Here is a 25630-nt window from a genome sequence, read left to right as displayed (position 1 = left end):
CCTGTAAACACCGCGCGACCACCTGGGCCAAGATCTTCAAGAGGTTCTTTTCAGAAAGATCGGAGAGCAATTCCCGATTGGTAGAAGAACTTGCGGTAATACACGCGTACTCTTGACGACCCCGCCCCAACCACTAGCCCCTCCTCTGTGCAACCCCGAGAGTTTGGGGTCATGCAGGGGGCGCCAGGAGCTCATTTAGGAAGCCGGACCCCGCCCGCAGCCGCAGAAGCCTCGAGTCCACATCTGGGTCTCTAAAGTCTCGCCGTAGCCAAATCCAGGATCCCCACCTTCTTCAGCAGTTCCCGGGAGCCCTCCAGGTCCTCGCTTTCCCCCTTCCCCCCCTCCCCGTCGGAGGCGCGGAGCCGGCGGGCAGACCCCGCGGGCGGCTGCGGCGCCAGGCCCCGCCCCGCCCCCATTATCATTAGCAGATATTACCCTAAACACTTGCTCTTTACCTCCTTTCTCCCTCCAGGCATTGGCGAGGCGGCCTGTCAATCAGGAGCTCGGGCGGCAGCCCCCCGCGCGGGGGCTCGGCGATGCCAGCCTCAGCGACAGGCGGCGGCGGCGGCGGCGGCCACGGCACAAACACACACCCTCCCACACGCGCGCACCAGGGCAGAGCCGGCGGGCAGGCGGCGGAGGCACCCTCGGAGCCCGGCGCCCGGCGGGGAGGGGACGTGCTCCGGGGGACCGGCCCCGAGGAGCCGGATGGAGGAGGAGATGCAGCCTGCAGAGGAGGGGCCCAGCGTCCCCAAAATCTACAAGCAGCGCAGCCCCTACAGCGTCCTCAAGACGTTCCCCAGCAAGAGACCGGCGCTGGCCAAGCGCTACGAGCGACCCACCCTGGTGGAGCTGCCGCACGTGCGGCCGCCCCCGCCGCCCCCGCCGCCCTTCGCGCCGCACGCCGCCGTCTCCATCAACAGCAGCGAGCCGCCGCCGCAGCAGTTCCAGGCGCAGAGCTCCTACCCCCCCGGGCCCGGCCGGGCCGCCGCCGCCGCTTCGTCGTCGTCGCCGTCCTGCACGCCCGCCACATCCCAGGGCCACCTGAGGACTCCGGCGCAGCCGCCGCCCGCGTCCCCCGCCGCCTCGTCGTCGTCCTCGTTCGCCGCCGTCGTCAGGTATGGCCCAGGCGCGGCGGCGGCCGCCGGCACCGGCGGCACGGGTAGCGACGGCGCCAGCCTGGAGCTCAGCGCAGGTACCAACTCTCGGCACAACTTTCCTTCCCGCCACGGCCGGGGGCAGCGGGAGGGGACCCGGGAAGGAGAAGCGGGGGCCCGCCGACACTCTTCCGTGCTGGGCCGAGTCGGGACGTCGGGGCGCACCCTGAGGCCTCCCCGCGCGCCCGGAAACTTCCTGAGGATTCTCCAGCGCCGCCACGGCTGGGCTTCCGACGGCGCGCGCTTAACAGGTGGCTCCGCGGCTTGGATGCGGCACCGGGAAGCACGGCTGTGGCGGTCGGCTGCCGGGATCGCTTGGGCGTGGGCTGGAGTGGGGCCGGACGCCCCAGGGGGATAGCGGCGGCCGCTACGGGAAAAGCTAGAGCTTCTCGGGCCGCCTCGCTGGGACACTCTAGTACTGCTTCACTTTTTCCGTCCGCTTCTTCCCTTTCTTCTCCTTACTCCATTTCTTTCTTCTCTCCACTTCTCCTTTGCCTTCTGGTGCTTTCTTCGCCACCTCTTTGATGCACTCTCACACTATCGCAGTCCACGCTGGTTGGCTCTCAGCTGCGTTTTTCCTTATGTCTTTTTATGTGCGCCTGTGTTTCTCGGGTGCTCTCTGTCTTGCTCTGTCCCTTTCCCCTCCCACCTTCTGGTTGTGAGACTCGGGGCCCCGCGTCTGCCACGCCGTGGACTTCGCGAGGCGCGGGGAACCAACCCGTCCCTCCTCCCTGCCCTGGAGCCGCAGACACTCTGCTCCCACCGCCCACGTCGTCGTCCCCGCCATCCCCTGGTCCCTGCCCGCCGCGGGGCCCTGCCCCTCCCGAGCATCTCGCCTGAGCCCTGCAGAAACACCTCGTGGTGAGCACCCACCCTGGGGTCCGCGACTCCTCTCCTTTATCCCGAGTCCGCGGGCGCTGCCGGGGCAAAGCAGCCCACTGCCTGCCTGTAGGGAGCAAGATGGGCTGGTTGCGAGGCCACAGCCTGAGGCCTGAGCCCAAGGGACCTCTCCACCAGCTCCCAGTGGGTGCAGCCACATTTATCCGCCCACTAGAACTAAAAGTTCCTGCCAAGGCCTTTTATGACACTTTGGAGCCCCCCAAATCCTGCATGTCAGTGAATCTGATACTCTTTTTTTTTTCCCCTGTGGGAAATAGAGTGTTGTGTCTAAATGAGTTATAGATGCCTCCACTAATAAATCTGTTGTTTGTCAATATTTTGACACATGAAGGATTGGTTTTGAAAAAGAAAACCTAATTACAGGTTATAGTGAAGACTTGATCTGTCACATCTCTCACTGATATGAAGATGGTTGATTGCTTTCAGTGGGATTCTTAGGTGGGCTTCCTTATTGTTTGTGGGGTATTTTTTTTTCAGTTGCTCTTGCCCCAGTATTCCATTGTGTTTTTATATTCTTCGTTAGGCAGTTGGCTTACTTGATTTTCCTCCTTACTTTTCTTCTTTTTTCCCCCTTTCTTAAGGAGGTTCGTTTTCTTTCTGGTTTGGGATCTTATTTTCTCCTAAACTATTTCTTGTTCAGACGTATGTTTATTTCTAGACTCAGCTTTACCATCCTGTATTTTTATGTTGTTTTCCAGCCATTTGAGTCCTTTCCCCATTTTCTGTGTTTTGCTTTCATCTTTTGCATAGCCTCAGTTCCATCATTTTCATTGAGGTTTTCCCCTCATTATCTGCCCAGGTCAGTCTTTCATCTCCTCTTGCTTTCTCTTTCCAGCCTTTGCTGACTGTCTTTCCATATTTTACTTCCTGTTATACACTGTAAATTTACCCCCGTCTCATTTCCATTTTCATCCATAGTTTTAGTTGGCTATATATTTCCTGTATTGCTTCTTTTTTTCTGCACCAGTCACTTGCTGTTCTTTCCTTGGTCACTTCTACCCTGGCAGTTTCCTTGCTGTCCTTCATTCATGTGGAGTGTTTTATTTTTTTTCCTCCCTTTTCTCACCTTGTTCTCAATGTTCTCTTTCAGTGTTCCCTCTAATGTCCTGTTTAGTTTATTTTGTCTCTATTCCCAGATGGAAATTATAACATCACTAAATCTAAAGGAGTGAAGAGGGGTTTTTTTGATGCCTTTCAAACTTCTCTGTATTTCCTTTTATTCTCACGGCTGCTTTTGTTGTTTTTAAGGGAGGTCATCGAGAGGGGTAAGCTTGATAGCACCAAGGGCTGGATGCCTCGTGCTTGTTGGAAAGATGGGAATTGGATGGTAGGTTTCTTCCATGCAGTGAGGAAAATAGTCTGGGAGGAAAAAAGCCATAGAATTAGACATCATGAATTGTGGTCATAATGTTAATCACTGATGGACAAAGCCATCTCTTAACAGGCACAGTGTTGTGAGTGGCCATCAGGGGCACAACCACTTGAAGAGCTGATTGGTTCTTTGAGAAATTAGTCGTTCCACTTTGAACCAATGAGCTTGTGTGCACAGACCCATGGCCATTTAAGCATACAGGATGGGGTGGGGGATGGGAGTGGTGCTTTGCCTGTTGCACCTTTGCAAAAGTGTAATTGCAGTGTCTGAGGCTACCTGGTAAACTGAAAATAGCCAAAACACTCATGTGAAGAAATGAGTCAAGGACAGAAGAAGAGACATAACTGAGTGTCCAGAGTAAATGCAGTGAAGAGATGAAATGGTTGAAGTGAATCTTAGTTGCCATTAAGGGCCATAACTGAGAAGAGAAATATGTGATTAAAAATAGATTTTTTTTCAACATTCTTATAAAATCTCATGAAGAGTATAATTTTCCTTAAAAGGGGTAATACACCATGGTTTTAAAAGCATATTTTTCCTCTGTGGGAGGCTTAGAGTTAAAACCCACGTAGATCTTGATATGCAGCCTAAATTTGGCATCAGGAAATGGGAAATTGCATCTTTAAGCAGAGTACAATCAAAAATGAATTACAATAAATCCTATATAATTGCATAGGTCATTCTCTTTAATGAGATTTTATTAACCTGACTGTCAAGCTTTTGAGTCAGGCAGATATTTTATCTTCTTCAACTGATAAAAGTGTCAGCTATAAACCACCATATAAATATTCATAAATCTACACATCTGTGGCAGCCTATCAGCATCATTCTTTTGGACATTAAAAGCATTCTAATTACTTTCTGTCTAGCAGAGCTGAAATGCTGCCTGTTATAGTATGTGCTTGGCAGGCATGATTGCTTTTGTTTGCCATCACAAATAGCAGCATCCTATTTTATATACCGATGGTCCAGAAAATATTCAGGGATTGACTGAGCAGGATGAATATTAGGAAGCACCATCTGGTTTTGATAGCACCGAGTATATTAACTCATCTGTTAATTTTTGACACATCATTGATTTATTTATTTAGAAAAATTGCATCCTGTTTTGCTGTGTTGATGTTTGCCATTATGAAAAAAAAATTGGATGGCATTTTTTTAAAAAGACATAGTTCATTGATTTAAGACAAGGGTGGTGCTTCCAAAGATGCTTTCGTTTTCTAACTTCTATTTTCTATGCCATGAAGTCGTCTCTTAAAAAGAAGTTAAATTAATGTTTTAAGGAAATCATCTATTTTGAACTAGTGAGAAATCCTTGGGTAGATATAATATATGAATACATGATAGTAGGTCACTAAAAAAATTTCTGCTTCTGCATTTTTAATATTAATATATTTCACCCTTCGCTGGGCTAAAATCAAAAGGTTACCACTAATCTTGACTACTGTGATCTCCTTCATAGAAACAGAATTCTCTTGGGGATCTGCTGTGATGGGCAAATTCCATTCAAGGCTTTACTTACAAAGAAGGGCAGTAAAGTAGGGAGACTGTGTTCGATTGCCTACTTCCCATCCCTCTTCTTACTCACTTATCAGATTTAGGATGGATTAAACAACTTAAATTCAGACGAATTTCTCGAAATGAATTTTTTAATTAAAAAAATAATCATGGGTTCAGATTTTGGAATTGGACAAGGCACAATTTGCAGCATGATATTATCTCCCAATAGGCTGCACAATAAAGAAAAATAAATTAGAAGTGGGCATTTTGGAGGGCTTTGTGATTGTGATTTATTAACATTTTATGGCGTTTAATTTTAGGGAAGTTAGGGATAAAGTAGTCCTTCTGTAAACTGTTGATTTTCTCTTTCCCTGCCATCACTTGAGTGGAGCATTCTATGACTGGAAAAAAAAAAAAAAAAAAGTTAAAATCATGATACATGTTCACAGTTTGCTCAATTGAGAATCATAGATCAGTAGCCATTCAATTGTGCTCGTATGAAAACAGAACTTTTGTCTATTTCTTAATGATAATGGGCATCACACAGTACTTGCATTTGTAATTATATTCTGTCTAGAAGGCTAAACTATTGCTGCATGCAATGTGTATTAGGTGGAAAGATTTGCTATTTTCCATCAAATGTAATGGTAGTATTTTTCATCACACTCTTCCATGTATCAATGTTAAAATAATATTCAAATAATTCAAGGTATTGAGAAGAGAAAAAATTCAACTTTAAGGGTGACAGTAGCCCTTTTTGTACATATCATTTCTGAAAGCAAATTCAGATTGAAGCATTTAAAAAACTGCAGGCAAGAACTACTTTATGATTGTAGCTATTCTCTCATATTCTGAGTGCACTTTAATAGATTATCTTCATAATGTAGTATATCACATAATGATTTTTTCTCAGCATGTTACAAGTTTATCCTTCAATTAAGAAAACAAATCACGCTTGTCCCTAAGTCAGATTTTTTTCCCTTAAAATCCATGCTCTAATGTGATTTATCAATATGATTAAAACTACTGAGTGTATTGTAGGACACCGAACAAATACATTCAAGCAGTTCTTACCAGGCAATTCTGTGTTAGACTTTCATATTTTGTCCCTTTCATCAAGGTTATGTTGGACTATGCTGATTAAAATGCAAACAGTAAATGCAACTTCAGGTCTAGAATGGGATTATAGGATTAAAATGAATGAAAACTGCTGTTGTGCTGGAATTGAAAATTCCTAATCAATATCATCCTTTGATTTTACTAATAAAAGAACAGAAACCAGGAAGTAAAAAAAATGAGTGTAACATCTTAAACCTCTTACTTGTATATTTCAGCTGTTGGCTTTCTTATTATTTGGTTTTGGCCATTGTAAATAAATGGCACCCAAATATTTTTGTGAGACACCAGATTAAGAGTACAGATGGTGCGTCACAGAGCATGTATCAGATAGTTGGCCGGGCGCGGTGGCTCAAGCCTGTAATCCCAGTACTTTGGGAGGCCGAGGCGGGTGGATCACGAAGTCAGGAGATCGAGACCATCCTGGCTAACATGGTGAAACCCCGTCTCTACTAAAAATACAAAAAACTAGCCGGGCGCGGTTGTGGGCGCCTGTAGTCCCAGCTACTCGGTGGCTGAGGCAGGAGAATGGCGTAAACCCGGGAGGCGGAGCTTGCAGTGAGCCGAGATCGCGCCACTGCACTCCAGCCTGGGTGACACAGCGAGACTCCGTCTCAAAAAAAAAAAATAAAAAATAAAAAAAATAAAAAAAGATAGTTACAAAGTATAAATCAAGCTAACAAATTGTGTAACAAAATACGTTCCGTCCACCGACCTTGACAAATACACCTTCATGGTAACCAGGTTTGGAATTTACAGCCAACCCATGTCTTTCTCTCCCTACTCCCAGCTTTATCTTCCACCAGGAGGGACCTCATATACACATATATGGAGGTCCCAGTTCGCACTTCCAGGATCTGACACCATGATCACTGTCTTTGGATTGATGGCTAAAGAGAAGATGGCAGCATAGATCCTTAAAGCAGTTTGAGTGGGGAATTCCTGGATCTTGGGGTACTTGGCCATGGGGACAGGATTGGCTGGAGAAGGAGGGTCAGGTGGCGGTTCTGCTGCCAAGGTCTGAGGGTCTAGAATGGGAATTCCTAAGAATAAGAAAGTACTATCCTAAGAAGAAAATAGTCCTATGGACTCTCAACCAGCCTAGGGTGGACTTGCTACCCCTGCCCCAGTCAAGTAAATCTGATAATGCTATAAACTGAGATGCTCTATGTATGTACAAGAGTACCTGCTATGTGTTCAGTAACTATTTCTCAAGGCGTTGTGCTGGCCTCTCACACTCCAGTGCAGTTTATGATCCTCTGATCCTCTGCTGAGTAGAAGAGATCAGGCCTCTGTTCTGACTTGCAGTTTTTCAGCGGGATTCAGGATTTGGGAGATGTAAGGGATGCTTCCCATGTGCCAAACACTGTGCTATATGGGCTTTACATATATATTCTTTTTTTTTTTTTTTTTTTTTTTTTTTTCCTGAGATGGAGTCTCACTCTGTCTCCAGGCTGGAGTGCAGTGGCACCATCTCGGCTCACTGCAACCTCTGCCTCCTGGGTTCAAGTGATTCTCCTGCCTCAGCCTCCTGAGTAGCTGGGACTACAGGCATGCGCCACCATGCCCAGCTAATTTCTGTATTTTTAGTAGAGACAGGGTTTCACCGTGTTGGCTAGGATGGTCTTCATCTCCCACCTTGTGATCCACCCACCTTGGCCTCCCAAAGTGCTGAGATTACAGGTGTGAGCCACCATACCCAGCTGCTTTACGTATATATTCTTATTAAAAAGTTGGAAAAGAGCACTTGGACCCCTCTCCTCTGATTATCTTAGTTATTTCATGAAAGAATAGCAAGAAAAAAGAACACAGTGGAATGTTGAGCACTGCATGGAGTTCTCCTGAAGTGTGGTTTCCTTGGTCTTACATCCTGGGTGTGTTCTAGGGGATTTCTTACTGAAGCTGTTCTAGCTCATTATTCCTATAGCAGCCCTTGAACATCTCACCATTTTTTATTCTGGAAGTTTTTTTTTCCTTCCGAAAAAAATACAGCTAGTCAACATTTTCAGGGAGAGCTAGTGCTAGTTGCATTTTTATCTTAAACAATGGTTATAGGCATCTAAAATCTCGAATATTTTGTTTGTTGCCGTTATTCTGGGAAAGGGGAGAGGAAATAAGAGACATCCTCATGCTTCTGTGTCAGCTCTGAAAAGTGCCCCTCTCTGTATTTATAATAGCCCATTCTAGGTGGCAATCAGGAAAGAAGTGAATCTACCTCGTGACATTTATATTTAGGGTAAATTTTCAAGACCGTTCGATATCATTAAATTACATTTTCACAATTTGGGTTTTTCCCCCTTTTGTTTTTGCAGTGAGTTGATTGCTTTTGTTTGCTTTTTGCTTTCAATGGTTGACAATATGCTTTAGAATTCATGTACATGGGCTAAGAGGCACCCGTGCCTTGTGCCATTTTAGAATATTTGGCAGTCTACCGGAAGAGGTTCTAAGAAGTGATACTACTGATTTTCAAATGATCAGGTTAGCCTAAACATTGGCCTTGATGAGAAATCCAAGTTAGCAAATAAGTGGAAAGAAGGAATAGTGAACACAGATGTTAGAAGACACGTACAGTTTTGTGTTCATCCTGTGCCCATAGGCTCACTCTTTGCTTTACCTTAGATTTCTAGTGAGCTCTTCAGAAAGACTTATCTTTCTTTTCCAGTTTGCATCTGGGAGCTATGTACTCTCGGCAGGGATTGTATCAGCTGATTAATCGCAAGGGCATGAGGGCACTCCGGAAATAGAAGTAATGATTGCTTTAAGCCCTCCTATCAATGAGGAATTGAGTCTGCAGTGGCTGACTCGATTCGTTAGAGTAAGGATATTAATGAAACCAAAGGTGTGAGTTCAGACCTGTGCAGCCAGTTAATGCCACAGAGAGGAAAATCTCTATATGGTGCCCAAAGTCACAGTCCAGCCGTTTCCTAGAGCAAGAGACTGGGTGTGACTCATCTAGCATCCCGCAGTCGCAGAACAACAGGAAGCTATGCATTCTATTCATAGTGGATTTACTGTGTCGTCTTGGCTTATGACAGAGAGTAGAAATACATATTTTTAACATGTTTGAATGTTGAGCTCAAAATTGAGGACTTTATTTATATTTTGCTGTTGGCTGTTGGTCACTGATGTGTCTTTTCATTTGTTTCAGAGAGTCGAATGATCTTGGATGCCTTTGCCCAACAGTGCAGTCGAGTTCTTAGCCTCTTAAATTGTGGAGGAAAACTCCTGGACTCCAACCATTCTCAGTCCATGATTTCTTGCGTAAAGCAGGAAGGCTCAAGTTACAACGAAAGACAGGAGCACTGTCACATTGGGAAAGGGGTCCACAGTCAGACCTCAGACAATGCAGACATAGAGATGCAATATATGCAAAGGAAACAACAAACTTCTGCCTTTTTGAGGGTTTTCACTGATTCTCTACAAAATTACCTGCTCTCGGGGAGCTTTCCGACTCCAAACCCCTCGTCAGCCGGTGAATATGGCCACCTGGCCGATGTGGATCCTCTGTCAACCTCTCCTGTGCATACATTAGGTGGCTGGACTTCCCCAGCAACGTCCGAATCCCATGGCCACCCATCTTCATCTACACTGCCAGAAGAGGAGGAGGAGGAGGAAGAGGAAGGCTATTGTCCTCGATGCCAGGAGCTGGAGCAGGAGGTTATTTCACTGCAACAAGAAAATGAAGAGCTCAGAAGGAAATTAGAGAGCATCCCAGGTATCCTGCCATATTCCTTGCAAGACAATTGCAACCCTTCTTTCTTTCACTTGTCTCATCTGTCTGTCTGTATTTCTGTACTCATGTATGTGTATGTGTTATGTATGTGTGGGCTTTTTTTGTTTTTTGGCCAGTGATGTAGAAAAGTTGGAAAAAACAGACATGCTCATGGGCTTGTTAGCCCATCCAGTGCCAAACAGACATTGTAGGATGAGCCACTAGCCTATTTACTTCCAGCTACCGTGTTCTTGTGTATAGAACGCCATAGTCCTATTAAAAGGTGTCTCTATCAATATAAAAATAATTTCTAGATGTGCTGCTTTGACAATGAAATAGGTCAAGTGCTATAAGCCTATTTTCTTAAAAAGTGGTCCTGTTCCTTTAAAATGGGTTTTGAATTTTTAAAAACTTTGATCCTATGCATTTTGTTAGTCAGTGATAGAAATTAAAATGAAATACTTTGAGAGGCAGAACTCAAATAGCACTGAACAAATGAAATGGTTTTTTCTATTTCATTAACTTTCCCTGCCTTTTCTTTTAAGTTTCAACAAGCATAATCTCTTTAGCATGTACACTGTCCTTTACCGTTATTAAGAAACTATGAAACTAATAGGTCAAAGATAGACCGGTAATTCAACTGGCCCCAAACTATTTGTGGCTGGCCTTGGCTAAATATGAGGCATTTCTTGCCTCTTAGAGACACTAGATTTTCAGAGTAGTAAAATCATCTTTCTGGCAAGACATTCTCTCTGGGTTGCAAAGTCTTTTTTATTTTTTATTTTTTGAGAGGGAGTCTCACTGTGTTACTGAGACTGGAGTACAGTGGCACCTTGTCGGCTCACTGCAACCTCCGTCTCCTGGGTTCAAACGATTTTCGTGCCTCAGTCTCCTGAGTAGCTGAGATTATAGGCGCCCACCACCACGCCTGGCTAGTTTATATATATACATATGTATTTTTTAGTACAGATGGGGTTTCACCATGTTGGCCAGGCTGGTCTTGAACTCCTGACCTCAGGTGATCCACCCACCTCGGCTTTCCAAAGTGCTGGGACTACAGGAGTGAGCCACTGCACCGGCCCTGATTTTACTTTTATCTTTGAATTCATTCCTGTATGTCTGTGGCTTACAGAAGACAAGATCATTAACAAGAACAATCTCTTCAAACCTTTTTAATTGTGCAGTTGTTGCTAAAAAGTGTTGAAGCTTGTGCCCACCAATCTACACATTTATTGGTTAATTGCATACATGTACTACTATTCTAATATATTGGGGTTCAAAATAAATCATACATAGAAAATTTTAAAATTTTAATGCTGATACATATGTATAAATGTAAGTTATATTCTTTTTTTTTTTTAATTGAGACGGAGTCTCGCTCTGTGGCACAGGCTGGAGTGCAGTGGCGCGATCTTGGTTCACTGCAGCCTCTGCTACCTGAGTTCGAGCGATTCTCCTGCCTCAGCCTCATGAGTAGCTAGGAATACAGGCACGCACCACCATGCCTGGCTACTTTTTTCTTTTTCTTTTTTTGTATTTTTAGTAGAGACAGGGTTTCGCCATGTTGGCTCGGCTGGTCTCGAACTCCTGACTTCAGGTGATCCGCCCGCCTTGGCCCCCCAAAGTGCTGGGACTACTGGCTCAAGCCACTGCACCTGGCCAATATAAGCTATATTCTTTTCTTGATACAGTATCTTTGTATCACTCAATTTGGCAGCTGATCTAGAAAGAAGGAAATGTTAAAGAAAGCTACCCACTTGTTTATTAGTAGACAAAGGAAGCAAAAAGAAGGCTTATCATTTAAAATAATTCTCCAAATAGAGCTGAGGTTTGGTTCAGAACATTTTGGAATTAGATTAAGTGCAGTTGTCTTGTGGAGCTGGGGAAGTAAGAGGTGCAGCAAATCCATTTTCTCCTTTTGCATTGGAGCCCTGGAGTTAGATGCAGACGCGTAGTGTTTTCCCACGCCAGGCAGGCACCAACTACAAGAGGGACCCTGGGTAGAACCCAGAAGAATGTAACGGAACCAGATCACTCCTGGTTTCCCCAAGTCCGAGACATGGTTGCAGCTAGCACACTGTGGGATTTTACAAATCTCACAGCTACGTAACCCATGCTTAGTTCACTCTGGGTTTATCTCACGGGTATTTTTCTTGTCACCCCCACTGCCCCTCTTTAACTGGGGCAGAAAATCGTGTCCTAGAGGTCATCCAGCTACGGAGACTTTTGTCAGCCACTCAGAACCATAACCAAAGGAGCCTTCCTAGCTTTTGAAGTGCTTAGTGGCACTCCTTGATCTCATCTTGGGAAAGAGTTTCAGAGTGCAAGGACAGGTGGACACAAATGTCCCAAGTAGTATTGTCTAATTCCTGATCCTAAATATTTGGCAAGCTGTATGTCCTTGATGTGTCCTAAGCAAACTTGGGGTTCAGTCCCACTCTCACTTACCGAACCCATAGCAGGTCAGGTGCTTTGTGGTAGGGGTTCACTCAGTGTTGGCTTGCCACTAATCATTGTGTTTTGTACTTCCCAGAAAGATGGAAATGCTGCCATTTCTTGAGGCTTCTTGTTGATCAAACATTGAATTGACACTGGTTGAAATTAGGCTAATGATCAGTCCTATTACTGTAAACATTCAACCCTGTTGACAGCCCCCTCCCGGAACTTGAACCAGCAACCATTTCACATGGATAACTGTGTTTACGTTAAGTAATACATCCAACAATATGGATGAAAAGCCAGTTTATTAATTATGCATAGTAAAAATAGTATACAATGAAGAAAATATTAGTTTTTTTATGATTACTTATCACGTATTTATGACCTAGGGACCACTTAATATTGGAAAACAGGTTAAAGTGTCACTTGGAGATGAAAACTTGATCAAAGGGAGAAGCCACTGCCCTCTTGCCCTTACCTCTCAATGCCCATTTTTACCTAAACAATAAACCAGCCTGTGAGTGACACCCAGGAATCCACTTTTTACTTGATTAGCTGTGCATTTTGGGTAGAGGGGTATCTGTTATCATTTGAAGAAAAGTGTGCTATGTGGTACACTGATTTTGCATAGAATAAAAATGTTTTGTCCTACAGTAACTCTCCTACATAATTTGGGATGGATTTTCCCTAAGCAGTGGTCTCAACATGACCCCATCGTTCTAGAGGCCAATACATTTCTGTGGAAGGACCTGGGGCTTTCTTCTAGTAGAATCTACCTGAGTTGTGGGAATCACTTTTTTACAGCCAAGCAGGATGGATGAATACAAAGGAGAAGGCAACGCTCAGCAGGTAGCACAGAAAATAAGGTTGAAAAGGAGATAGGTCAGCTGCTGCAGGTCAGAGCCCAGGCAGTGTTCCTCGGTCATTTCTCTGCCTTTCCGGAGGAGTGCTGTTGAGGATTTTTTTTTTTTTCCTGAGATAAAGCCTTTATACCTGGGAGCAGTTCTTGAAATGAGAGTTAAAAATAAACAAGCCTATCAGTCTACAAGAAAAAATGATTTCACTTGGGCATCTCTCAAGGGAAAAGGTGAGAAACCATACCAAAACAAAGAAGTTGTGGGCAGGCACTATTTCTGGCACTACTCTGAGAGGGGCAGTGTTACGGTATTATTTGTAAAATATCCAACACAGTCTTTTGATGATCAGCTACATACAAGGCAGGGGCTTCTGGAAAATTCCCTCTAACTTTTCAGAGCCAGTTGCAGGTGTAGGGAATTCAAATTTTATCCCAATCAAATAACGTTAGCACATTTTCTTCTGTATTGGATCACCACACTAGAAAATTAGAAAGTGTTTAGAAGTAAAATTTTTTGAAAAGGAATTGAAATTATGTTAAAAGAAAAAAGCCACAAAAGCAGAAGACTTTTGAATCAGGAGCATGAAGGGATGAGGGGTTTTTAAAAGAAGGAAAATGGTGCATAGAACTTCTCATTGGAGAGAGTGTCAGTTTAGAGTAGTCACATTTGCTTAGGAAGCTTAGTCAACACTAAGGAGAACTCATAAAGGAGGACAAATATAAAATAACCATATTTCATCTAATCTGAGATGCCAGTGGATGTAAGCTACACCAATCTTTATGCTCCACTAAGAAAGAAGAAATCATAATTGTACATTTTAATTACCTTTGAACATAAAGTCCATGGATTTTAAATATGAAAAACTGTGGGTCTTAGAATCATAAAATGTGGTAATTTTTGCTAAGAAAAGTCCAAAGTAAAATAATTATAACACATTAAGAATACCTTGAAATTTTCTGTGTGCCAAATATAGGAAGGATGTGTTTATTGTTGATATTTTAATTAAACTTTGTTTTGTAAAGTTAAAGTATACAAAGTGAAGTTATAGGATATATAGATAGTTAAAAGTTACTGTAGTGAAGCTGTATCTATCATCTCACATAGTTACCCATTTTGCTGTTCTTGTAGTAAGAGCTGCTAAAATCTACTCAGTAGCCTTACTCTCAAGTACGGTACAAATCTGTCACCTGTGTACTCCTCATGTTGTGTTGGATCTCTAGACCTATTCATCCTACATATGTGCTACTTCGTAACATCTGAGCTATATCACCCCATTTCCACTCCAACTCCCCACCCATTGTAGCTACTGTTTTGTTTTCTAGCTCTACTGTATTTGAATTTTTCTTTATTTTAGGTTCCACATGTAGGTGAGATCTTACAATATTTTTCTTTCTGGGTCTGGCTTAACATAATGCCCTCCAGACTTACCCATGTTGTGGCAGTGGCAAAATCTTGTTCTTTTTTAGGTCAGAGTAATATTCTATCCAATAATACACCACAGTTTCTTTATCCACTTGTCTGTTGACAGACACTTAGGTTGTTTCCATGTCTTGGCTATTGGGAATAATGCTGCAATGAACGTGGGAGTGCAGATGTCTTTACAAGATGTTGATTTCATTTCTTTTGGGCATATGTCCAGGAGAAGGTTTGCTGGGTCATATTTTTAATTTTCTAGGAAAATTCCAATACTGTTTTCCATGTCTATACCATTCCACATTCCCACCAATGGTGTACAAGGGTTCCCTTTCTCCCATACACTCACCAACACTTGTTATCTTTTGACCTTTTGCTAACAGCCATCCCAACTGGTGTCAGTTGGTGTCTCATAGTGGTTTAGATTTGTATTTCCCTGGTGATTAATGATGTTGAGTATATTTTTATATATGTGTTGATATTCTTTGGAGAAGTATCTATTCAAGTATTTTGCCCATTTTGTAATTGGATTATTTGTTTTTCTACTGTGGAAGGGTATGAGTTCTTTATATATTTTAGATATTAATCCCATGGTTTGCAAAAATTTTTTCTCAGACCATAGATTGCTGTTTCATTTTGTTGATTGCTATGCAGAAACTTTTTAGTGTGATGCAGTTCCATTTTTAAAATTTTTGCTTTTGTGGCCTGAAAATTTTGTTGTTGTTCTATGTAGTAAGAGCTGCTAAAATCTACTCAATATCCTTAATCTCAAGTACAGTACAAATTTGTTACATTGGGTTATTTATTCTTGCTTTTGTGGCCTGAGCTTTTATGGTACCTAAAAAATTATTTCCAAGGCCAGTGTCCAGAGCACTCTCCCTGTGTTCTTTGTCTTCCAGGACTTTTATAGTTTCTGGTCTTGTATTTGGGTCTTTTCTCCATTTTGAGTTTATTTTTGTGTATACTATAAGGCAAGGATCTAATTTGATTCTTTTGCATGTAGAAATCCAGTTTTCCCACACCCTTAGTTGAAGAGCATTGTTAATGTTTTTGTAGCACCCTCAACTTTCTAAAAAGTGCTTTTTTTAATTATCTCATTTTATCCTCATAACTCCATGGGGCCACAGCAAATATTAATATCATTCCTATTTTACAAAGAGGTTGGACAGTGAGCTCAGTTGGAAACCTAGGATTACAATCCAAGCCTCTGACTCCAGATCTAGTTTGTTACCCGTGCCACCCTCAAAACAGCTGATTCTCATTATTCACCATCGTTGTGTTCTATAAAGTCACTGTGAGCACCACATTGAGAATATTAAAACATTCCTCCTAGGGGAAATACAGAGCTAGGTTCTTAAGAGCCTCTGTTCACAACAGTTTCATCAGCTGATCAGTATATAACTTTGTTTTATGTGTGTGTTTATTTAAAGAGATCTTATTTAATAATTATCGCTGGTTGAGTAACGGCACTATGGTTCATGCCTGAATGAGGTGTATCTAACATGCTTGTTTTCTCTGTAAGACGCATCACAGTCTTCTTGTGCTTAGGAGCAGTAGACAGCACTTCAATGCTACAATTGGGGCCATTTGAAACAGTGAGATCACCAACAAAAGTCACAAAAATACAAAAACTGTAGCACTAAATAATAGACCATGGTGAGGACACTTGTTTACAGTGATGAGAGCTGAAACAAGAAGGCAGAACATTGCCTTGTTCCACTTCAGCTGGGAATGTGTGCATATCAGGTTTTCAGTACTCTGCACATGCCTGTGAGTCACTACAAAAGCACCACAAGCTCTGATTTGGGGGTTACAAATACATTTTGGCAAGTAAAGCACATTTGCACATACCGAATCCGTGAATCCTCATCAGGATCCACTGTACCAACTCTAGAGGCTACAAACTAGAGAACTAACCTTGGATTCTGCAGTTCTGATCATGTTAGTCCCCTGTTGTCATTCTCTAAGAAAGTTTTAAAGTGATCAGTCATGTCAGTTTTTGGATAACAGGAATTTTGCAAGAACAGAACACCCCAGAGTAGATGCAGTGTAGACGTGTGCTAGTATTCTCCGGTGCCCTCACCACCCTCCAAACGTGAATATACCCACAAGGGCCTGTGGGAGGGAAAATGCTCAGGTCGATTTCTGATCCTGAGAAACTCACAGATCATATGTAAAGTGGGGGCTCTGAGGTAGATGAAAAGAACTTAGTACATTCTGAGTATCAGAGCGAATGATAGGGACAGAGGAATAAAGAATTGAGTTCTTTCCCTGAGAATTTGGTGAACGTCATCATGGCTGTGGGTTACAGCTATCAGTGACACTGAGGGAGACAGAGAAACAGGAGGTAAAGAGAATGGATTCGGAGTCAAAGCCGTGTTTGAATCTCCTCTCCTGCTACTTGGTATCTGTGATTGTTTTGGAAAATTGCTTTAATCGTGCCAAACCTCAGTTTCCCTTTCTATAAAGTGAGGTTAATAATACTGTAGGGATGTTGAAAGTACCAAATGCAGTGAAGTCATGGTTGGGTGCCTACTAGTCTTCAGTAAGCACTCAATAAATGGAAACTTTAAGAAAAAGAGGAAATTATTTTGTGCTTAGTGCTCCAGAAATCATATGTTGTTTTCCTTATGATAAGTGGTATTCTTACCTTACAAAGGTGTCACCATTCAATTAGTTGGCCAGGTGGGGAACCTTAGATCCATCCAGAGCTCATCTCTCCTTCTGACTCCCAGTCAGCCTCCACTCTTCTGGGTCCCACCTCTTACCCACCCATCAGTGGGACCTCTCCTTTCCCTCCACTAGTGTCAACCAGGCTCATCTCATAACTGGAGCTGTTGCAAGAGTCACTAAGCTCCCCTCCCAGACTCCAGTCCCTCCCACACCAGACTCGGTCTCTCCCCAAAACAGCCGCAGGTCACCCACTGCCAAAGAGCCTCTAAGGGCTTCAAATAGTCTATGGAGTAAATTCTAGCATCCTCAGTGTGACACACAAGGTTCTTCAATTCCTGGATCTTTTCCTGTCTGTCTTTGGAGACTCAGCCTTCAATGCCCACCAGACACCAAGTGTTCCAACCCCATTGGACAGTTTGTGAATTCCTGAGCAGCCAAAAACTTCCATACTTCAGGCCTTCCTTTACTCCTGCTATTCCTTTCAACCTAAGAACATACTCCTTTTCTCTCCACTTGAGAAACTCCTATCCATCCTTTAGTACCCAGGTCAGGTGACACTGTAACAAATACTTCCCACCGTTCCCAAGCAAAATTCATCACTTTTCATAGCACGTCATGCAGATTCTGTTATCGTTACCATAGGAAGTGGTTACTCTGTATGTGTCTGTGTCTCCTGATGTCCTGATATGAAGAGAGACAGGCCATGGAGGTCCTTGAGGACAGAGGCTCAAAGTCATCTTTGTGTCCCCTCTTTCTTAGCCCACTGTTAGGCATGTTGTAACATCTACATGTTAATTGAATTGAATTAATGGAATGAGGATACTGACATGAACAGAAATATAACTGCGCATCTGTAGGCTGACTAATTCAGCTCATTGTTTATTTCTAGATATTTACAATTCAGGAGCTTATACTTTACAGAGATGATGTGAATAGGGCACGTAAAGACGATGAAACACACAGATGGCCATGGTTGTCAGAGGACAGTAAATAATTCAATTGCCCTATAAAAGTGTGTGTGGAGTATTTTGAGATGTTTTAAGTCCTTGAAAACAACTGTATAGCAAGATAGATTAAATATTGCTTGAAGGGTGAAGAGAGAAACTCTGATCAAGATTTTAATGCAATGAAAATTAGGAACTAGAGACCCAAGCACCCTTAAGATGGGCAAAACCAGAATCTGAGTGGTTTTCCCCAAGGAAAACTATTCAGGAAGACCATTTCACTAGTCTCTTTTACCAGCTGCTCATACAAGACAGCACAGTCAACAGAGTCAATTAAGTGGCCTCAATGAAGAATTCACTAGACTCCCAATCTTAAAATGACAGTAGCTTACATTAGGCACTATTTATTGGGTGCCTTTTGCTTTACATGTATTATTTTAATTAATCCTCACAATAACTGTATACAGTAGGTCGTTATCCCAGTTTTACAGGTGAGATCATAGAGGCCGGGAGAGGTTAAGTAACCTGCCCAGAATCACATGGTTAATAAGTGTAAGAGTCAGTACACTGAAAAATAATAGTATCCAAGAGTTACTTTAGGACCAATATCCAAGGCTTTTTGTCAGTTAATTGGTGTCTACTAGTGTTATCGTAGAATGTCTTAAAGACCCTATGTGTGTGACTTTAACATCCCTGGGTGCTTTCCTTTTCTTGAGCGGGACACCATCTAGATATCCTACATACCCAGTGGAACATTTGTAACCCATTCCTCTCCATTTTTACTTTGCTTAGACAAAATTGTCTACTGCTGCTTAGATAGTACAGCTGCCGAGAAGGCACAGTCAACAGAATCACATAAGTGGCCTCTATGGAGAATTCAGATAATTCATAGACAACCAATCTTAAATGACAATAGTTTACACCAGGCAGTATTTATTGGGTGCCTTTTGCTTTACATGTATTATTTACACAAAAGACCTTCCTTATTTCCTTTCTTCCTCTTAAGTATTTTACTGTTTCCAGGATTCTCCAAGATGCATTTTGAAATTATGTTACATAGAGGAGAAAAAAATTATAAATATCAATATCGGGATAGGTAGTAGGTATGTTTTAGGTGCCTTTATAGCCATTCTTCGTTGTAATAGAAGTTTCGTTTTTGGTTCCTCATTTATGTTCTCATTACACCTAATAGATTTGTCAGACTTTGTCCTGTAGAATGGACAAATGAATGAGTAAAACATGCCCGATGGGTCTGAAGTAGTAGTTTCACCGTGAGAGTGACTTGTTTAAAATTCCTAATTTAGGCTGGGCGCAGTGGCTCACCTGTAATCCCAGCGCTTTGGGAGGCTGAGGCAGGTGGATCGCCTGAGGTAAGGAGTTCCAGACCAGCCTGGTCAACATGGTAAAACCCCCTCTCTACTAAAAATTAAAAAAATTAGCCAGGCATGGTGGCGGACGCCTGTAATCCCAGCTACTTGGGAGGTTGAGGCAGGAGAATGGCATGAACCTGGGAGGCGGAGCTTGCAGTGAGCCAAGATCGTGTCATTGCACTGCAGTCTGGGCTACAGCACTGAAACTCCGTCTCAATAAATAAATAATAAAATAAAAAGTTCCTAATTTGCACGAGGAGGGAGTTGGCTGTGAAAGCCTCTGGGGGCATCACCAGCTCCTCGAGGATCCCCTGACCTCTTGCTGCTGAGAGTCAAGACCCACTCTCCCTTCCCTTGGGGGCCAAGGGAGTGGAGTGGTGGCCTGGTCTCCACACAGCTGCACCTGCAGCACTGGTCGCTCACCCCACCCGTGAAGGCCAGTCCTCACTCGGAAACTCCACAGTCCCCCACAGAACCTTAGGTTAACAGAACAGAGGGACACGAGGACAAGTTTTCCACAATTTCCTTTTCAGTGCTGTTGCACCTCCCAGGCAGGCAGCGTGGTGTAGCTGTGGGTCAGGATCATAAATTTCACTCCCACTTTTCTAGACGCACCTATCTCCATTTCCAGATTAACTTTTTTTCCCCAGAAAATATTCCACTTGATTCCACAGCTTCCCTGTGTAAATCTAGGCACCTATCCAGAGAGCCCCCAGTTAAGAGTGCTGTTCCAAATCCTTCACAGCAGGTGTTGGCCAGGAGTGCCTCTAGGTTCCTGCCTTATAGGACCAGGAGTGGGAGGATGGGAGGACAGCTGGTGAAGGGAGGCACTCAGAACACCTGGGGCAGTTTGGGCTATTTTTAAAAAAAAAAAAAAAAACAATTGACCAAATAAGAGTCTTGTCTTCAGTCTTCCTGGTCTACTTAGCCTGTGCCCAGTTATCAGTGTACAGGACCCATTTGCCTTAAATAGGGCCTCCTATGGCCAGTAAATACACATAACACTCCATTTCCTTCCAACCTATGTGCATCCACTGGCTTGGGTCATAGCTTAGTACTGCTGCCTAAATGTGCATGGAAAGAAACAGCCAGCTTTTAAGCCCTTCCAGGACTGTCCCTTCCACACTGAAGTAACAGTAAGGAAGGCGAGACAACGGTGATGTAGACATTTTTCAAACAACTTTTAAATTAGTATAAAACTGTTATACCCACTGTAAACACTGGCTCACGCCTGTAATCCCAGCACTTTGGGAGGCTGAGGCGGGCGGATCACAAGGTCAGGAGATGGAGACCACAATGAAACCCCGTCTCTACTAAAAATACAAAAAATGAGCCGGGTGTGGTGGCGGGTGCCTGTAGTCGCAGCTACTCGGGAGGCTGAGGCAGGAGAATGGCACGAACCTGGGAGGCAGAGCTTGCAGTGAGCGGAAATTGCGCCACTGCACTCCAGCCTGGGCGAGAGAGCGAGACTCTGTCTCGGAAAAAAAAAAAAAAGTCATAATAACTACCCTAATCCCACAACTAAAAAATAATCATTGTTAACTATTATCATTAACACTTCGGCTTATTTCTTCCCTGTATCTTTTCTATGCACATCATTATATTTAACATGGTTGAGGCCATGGTAAACAGTTTTATATGCTGCCTTGTAAACATTTTGGGATTTCATGTAAATTTATTTTATGTTTTATATATTTTAAGTTGTGGGTTACATGTGCAGGATGTGCCGGCTTGTTACATAGGTAAACATGTGCCATTGTGGTTTGCTGCAACTGTCAACCCATCACCTAGGCTTTAAGCCCAGCTTGCATTAGCTGTTTTTCCTGATACTCTCCTCCACCGACCTCCCCTCCCCAATAGGCCCCAGTGAGTGTTGTGGTTCCCTTCATGTGTCCACGTATTCTTATTGTTTAGCTCCCACTTACGAGTGAGAACATGCGGTGTTTGGTTTTCTGTTCCTGCATTAGTTTGCTGAGGATAATGGCCTCCAGCTCCATCCACGTCCCTACAAAGGCCATGATCTCGTTTCCTTTTTATGGCTGCATAGTATTCCATGGTGTGTATGTACCACATTTTCTTTATCCAGTCTATCATTGATGGGCATTTGGGTTGATTCCATGTCTTTGCTATTGTGAATAGTACTGTAGTGAACATACGCATGCATGTATCTTTGTAATAGAATGATTTATATTCTTTTGGATATATATCCAGTAATGGGATTGCTGGGTCAAATGGTATTTCTGCTCCTGAGTCTTTGAGGAATTGCCAGATTGTCTTCCATAACTGTTGAACTAATTTACATTCCCACCAACAGTGTAAAAACGTTTCTGTTTCTTCACAGCCTCGCTAGCATCTGTTATTTCTTATAATTGCCATTCTGACTATGATGAGATGGTATCTCATTGTGGGTTTTGTTTTTTTTTTTTTTAATGAGACGGAGTCTTGCTCTGTCAAATTCTGGATAGAATTTGTTTAAGTTCCTTGTCAGATGGATAGATGGCTGGAGTGCAGTGGCGCAGTCTCGGCTCATTGCAAGTTCCGCCTCATGGGTTCATGCCATTCTCCTGCCTCAGCCTCCAAAGTAGCTGAGACCACAGGCGCCCACCACCACGCCCTGCTAATTTTTTTGTATTTTTTTTTGTATTTTTAGTAGAGACGGGGTTTCACCGTGTTAGCCAGGATGGTCTCGATCTCTTGACCTCGTGATCCGCCCGCCTCGGCCTCCCAAAGTGCTGGGATTACAGGCCTGAGCCACCGTGCCCGGCCGTAGTTTCTTTTTTTTTTTTCTTCTCTTTTTAAAAAAAAATTTTTTTTATTATTATACTTTAAGTTCTAGGGTATATGTGCATAACATGCAGGTTTGTTACATATGTATACTTGTGCCATGTTGCTGTGCTGCACCCATCATCTCGTCAGCACCCATCAACTCATCCTTTACATCATGCAATCCCTCCCCCCTTCCCCCTCCCCATAATAGGCCCCGGTTTGTGATGTTCCCCTTCCCGAGTCCAAGTGATCTCATTGTTCAGTTCCCACCTATGAGTGAGAACATGTGGTGTTTGGTTTTCTGTTCTTGCGATAGTTTGCTGAGAATGATGGTTTCCAGCTGCATCCATGTCCCTACAAAGGACACAAACTCGTCCTTTTTTATGGCTGCATAGTATTCTATGGTATATATGTGCCACATTTTCTTAATCCAATCTGTCACTGATGGACATTTGGGTTGATTCCAAGTCTTTGCTATTGTGAATAGTGCCGCAACGAACATATGTGTGCATGTGTCTTTATAGCAGCATGATTTATAATCCTTTGGGTATATACCCAGTAATGGGATGGCTGGGTCATATGGTACTTCTAGTTCTAGATCCTTGAGGAATCGCCATACTGTTACCCATAATGGTTGAACTAGTTTACAATCCCACCAACAGTGTAAAAGTGTTGCTATTTCTCCACATCCTCTGCAGCACCTGTTGTTTCCTGACTTTTTAATGATTGCCATTCTAACTGGTGTGAGATGGTATCTCATTGTGGTTTTGATTTGCATTTCTCTGATGGCCAGTGATGACGAGCATTTTTTCATGTGTCTGTTGGCTGTATGCATGTCTTCTTTTGAGAAGTGTCTGTTCATATACCTTCCCACTTTTTGATGGGGTTGTTTGTTTTTTTCTTGTAAATTTGTTTGAGTTCTTTGTAGGTTCTGGATGTTAGCCCTTTGTCAGATGAGTAGATTGCAAAAATTTTCTCCCATTCTGTAGGTTGCCTGTTCACTCTGATGGTAGTTTCTTTTGCTGTGCAGAAGCTGTTTAGTTTATTTGTCAATTTTGGCTTTTGTTGCCGTTGCTTTTGGTGTTTTAGACATGAAGTCTTTGCCCATGCCTATGTCCTGAATGGTATTCCCTAGGTTTTCTTCTAGGATTTTTATGGTATTAGGTCTAACATTTAAGTCTCTAATCCATCTAGACTTAATTTTCGTATAAGGAGTAAGGAAAGGGTCCAGTTTCAGCTTTCTACTTATGGCTAGCCAGTTTTCCCAGCACCATTTATTAAATAAGGAATCCTTTCCCCATTTCTTGTTTTTCTCAGGTTTGTCAAAGATCAGATGGCTGTAGATATGTGGTATTATTTTTGAGGACTGTGTTCTGTTCCATTGGTCTATATGTCTGTTTTGGTACTAGTACCATGCTGTTTTGGTTACTGTAGCCTTGTAGTATAGTTTGAAGTCAGGTAGCGTGATGCCTCCAACTTTGTTCTTTTGACTTAGGATTGGCTTGGCAATGCGAGCTCTTAAAGCAGTTTTTTGCAATTCTGTGAAGAAACTCACTGGTAGCTTGATGGGGATGGCGTTGAATCTATAAATTACCTTGGGCAGTATGGCCATTTTCATGATATTGATTTTTTCTATCCATGAGCATGGTATGTTCTTCCATTTGTTTGTGTCCTCTTTTATTTCACTGAGCAGTGGTTTGTAGTTCTCCTTGAAGAGGTCCTTCACATCTCCTATAAGTTGGATTCCTAGGTATTTTATTCTCTTTGAAGCAACTGTGAATGGAAGTTCATTCATGATTTGGCTCTCTGTCTGTTACTGGTGTATAAGAATGCTTGTGATTTTTGCACGTTGATTTTGTATCCTGAGACTTTGCTGAAGTTGCTTATCAGCTTAAGGAGATTTTGGGCTGAGACGATGGGGTTTTCTAAATACACAATCATGTCATCTGCAAACAGGGACAATTTGACTTCTTCTTTTCCTAACTGAATACCCTTGTTTTCTTTCTCTTGCCTGATTGCCCTAGCCAGAACTTCCAACACTATGTTGAATAGGAGTGGTGAGACAGGGCATCCCTGTCTTGTGCCAGTTTTCAAAGGGAATGCTTCCAGTTTTTGCCCATTCAGTATGATATTGGCTGTGGGTTTGTCATAAATAGTTCTTATTATTTTGAGATACGTTCCATCAATATCGAATTTATTGAGATTTTTTAGCATTAAGGGCTGTTGAATTTTGTCAAAGGCCTTTTCTGCATCTATTAAGATAATCATCTGGCTTTTGTCTTTGGTTCTGTTTATATGCTGGATTACGTTTATTGATTTGTGTATGTTGAACCAGCCTTGCGTCCCAGGGATGAAGCCCACTTGATCATGGTGGATAAGCTTTTTGATGTGTTGCTGGATTCGGTTTGCCAGTATTATTATTGAGGATGTTTGCATTGATGTTCATCAGGGATATTGGTCTAAAATTCTCTTTTTTTGTTGTGTCTCTGCCAGGCTTTGGTATCAGGATGATGTTGGCCTCATAAAATGAGTTAGGGAGGATTCCCTCTTTTTCTGTTGATTGGAATAGTTTCAGAAGGAACGGTACCAGCTCCTCCTTGTACCTCTGGTAGAATTCAGCTGTGAATCCATCTGGTCCTGGACTTTTTTTGGTTGGTGGGCCTCAATTTGCCACAATTTCAGAGCCTGCTATTGGTCTATTCAGGGATTCAACTTCTTCCTGATTTAGTCTTGGGAGAGTGTAAGTGTCCAGGAAATTATCCATTTCTTCTAGATTTTCTAGTTTATTTGCATAGAGGTGTTTATTGTATTCTCTGATGGTACTTTGTATTTCTGTGGGGTCGGTGGTGATATCCCCTTTATCATTTTTTATTGCTTCTATTTGATTCTTCTCTCTTTTCTTCTTTGTTAGTCTTGCTAGCGGTCTATCAATTTTGTTGATCTTTTCAAAAAACAACTCCTGGATTCATTGATTTTTTGGAGGGTTTTTTGTGTCTCTATCTCCTTCAGTTCTGCTCTGATCTTAGTTATTTCTTGCCTTCTGCTAGCTTCTGAATGTGTTTGCTCTTGCTTCTCTAGTTCTTTTAATTGTGATGTTAGACTGTCAATTTTAGATCTTTCCAGCTTTCTGTTGTGGGCATTTAGTGCTATAAATTTCCCTCTACACACTGCTTTAAATGTGTCCCAGAGATTCTGGTATGTTGTATCTTTGTTCTCATTGGTTTCAAAGAACATCTTTATTTCTGCCTTCATTTCGTTATGTACCCAGTAGTCATTCAGGAGCAGGTTGTTCAGTTTCCATGTAGTTGAGCGGTTTTGATTGAGTTTCTTAGTCCTGAGTTCTAGTTTGATTGCACTGTGGTCTGAGAGACAGTTTGTTATAATTTCTGTTCTTGTACATTTGTTGAGGAG

The 25630-nt window shown here is 42.8% G+C and overlaps 1 protein-coding gene across 3 annotated transcripts in view; it reads left to right on the top strand.

The window, feature by feature from the left end:
* Positions 1-532: 532 nt before the first annotated feature.
* BEND4 (BEN domain containing 4) overlaps positions 533-25630 on the top strand; it is a 47002-nt gene continuing 21904 nt past the window's right edge. For all 3 annotated transcript variants that reach the window (XM_065544953.2, XM_045392300.3, XM_065544952.2), the window contains exons 1-2: positions 533-1195; positions 9194-9760. In XM_065544953.2, coding sequence (XP_065401025.1) covers positions 709-1195; positions 9194-9760 — 1054 coding nt within the window. In that variant the 5' untranslated portion in view covers positions 533-708. The remainder of the gene's footprint in view (positions 1196-9193; positions 9761-25630) is intronic.

The sequence above is a fragment of the Macaca fascicularis genome, chromosome 5 (genome assembly GCF_037993035.2).
Source record: "Macaca fascicularis isolate 582-1 chromosome 5, T2T-MFA8v1.1".
NCBI classification, from domain to species: domain Eukaryota; kingdom Metazoa; phylum Chordata; class Mammalia; order Primates; family Cercopithecidae; genus Macaca; species Macaca fascicularis.
The sequence above is the reverse complement of the archived record's forward strand: the minus strand, read 5'-3'. Positions and strand labels throughout refer to the sequence as shown.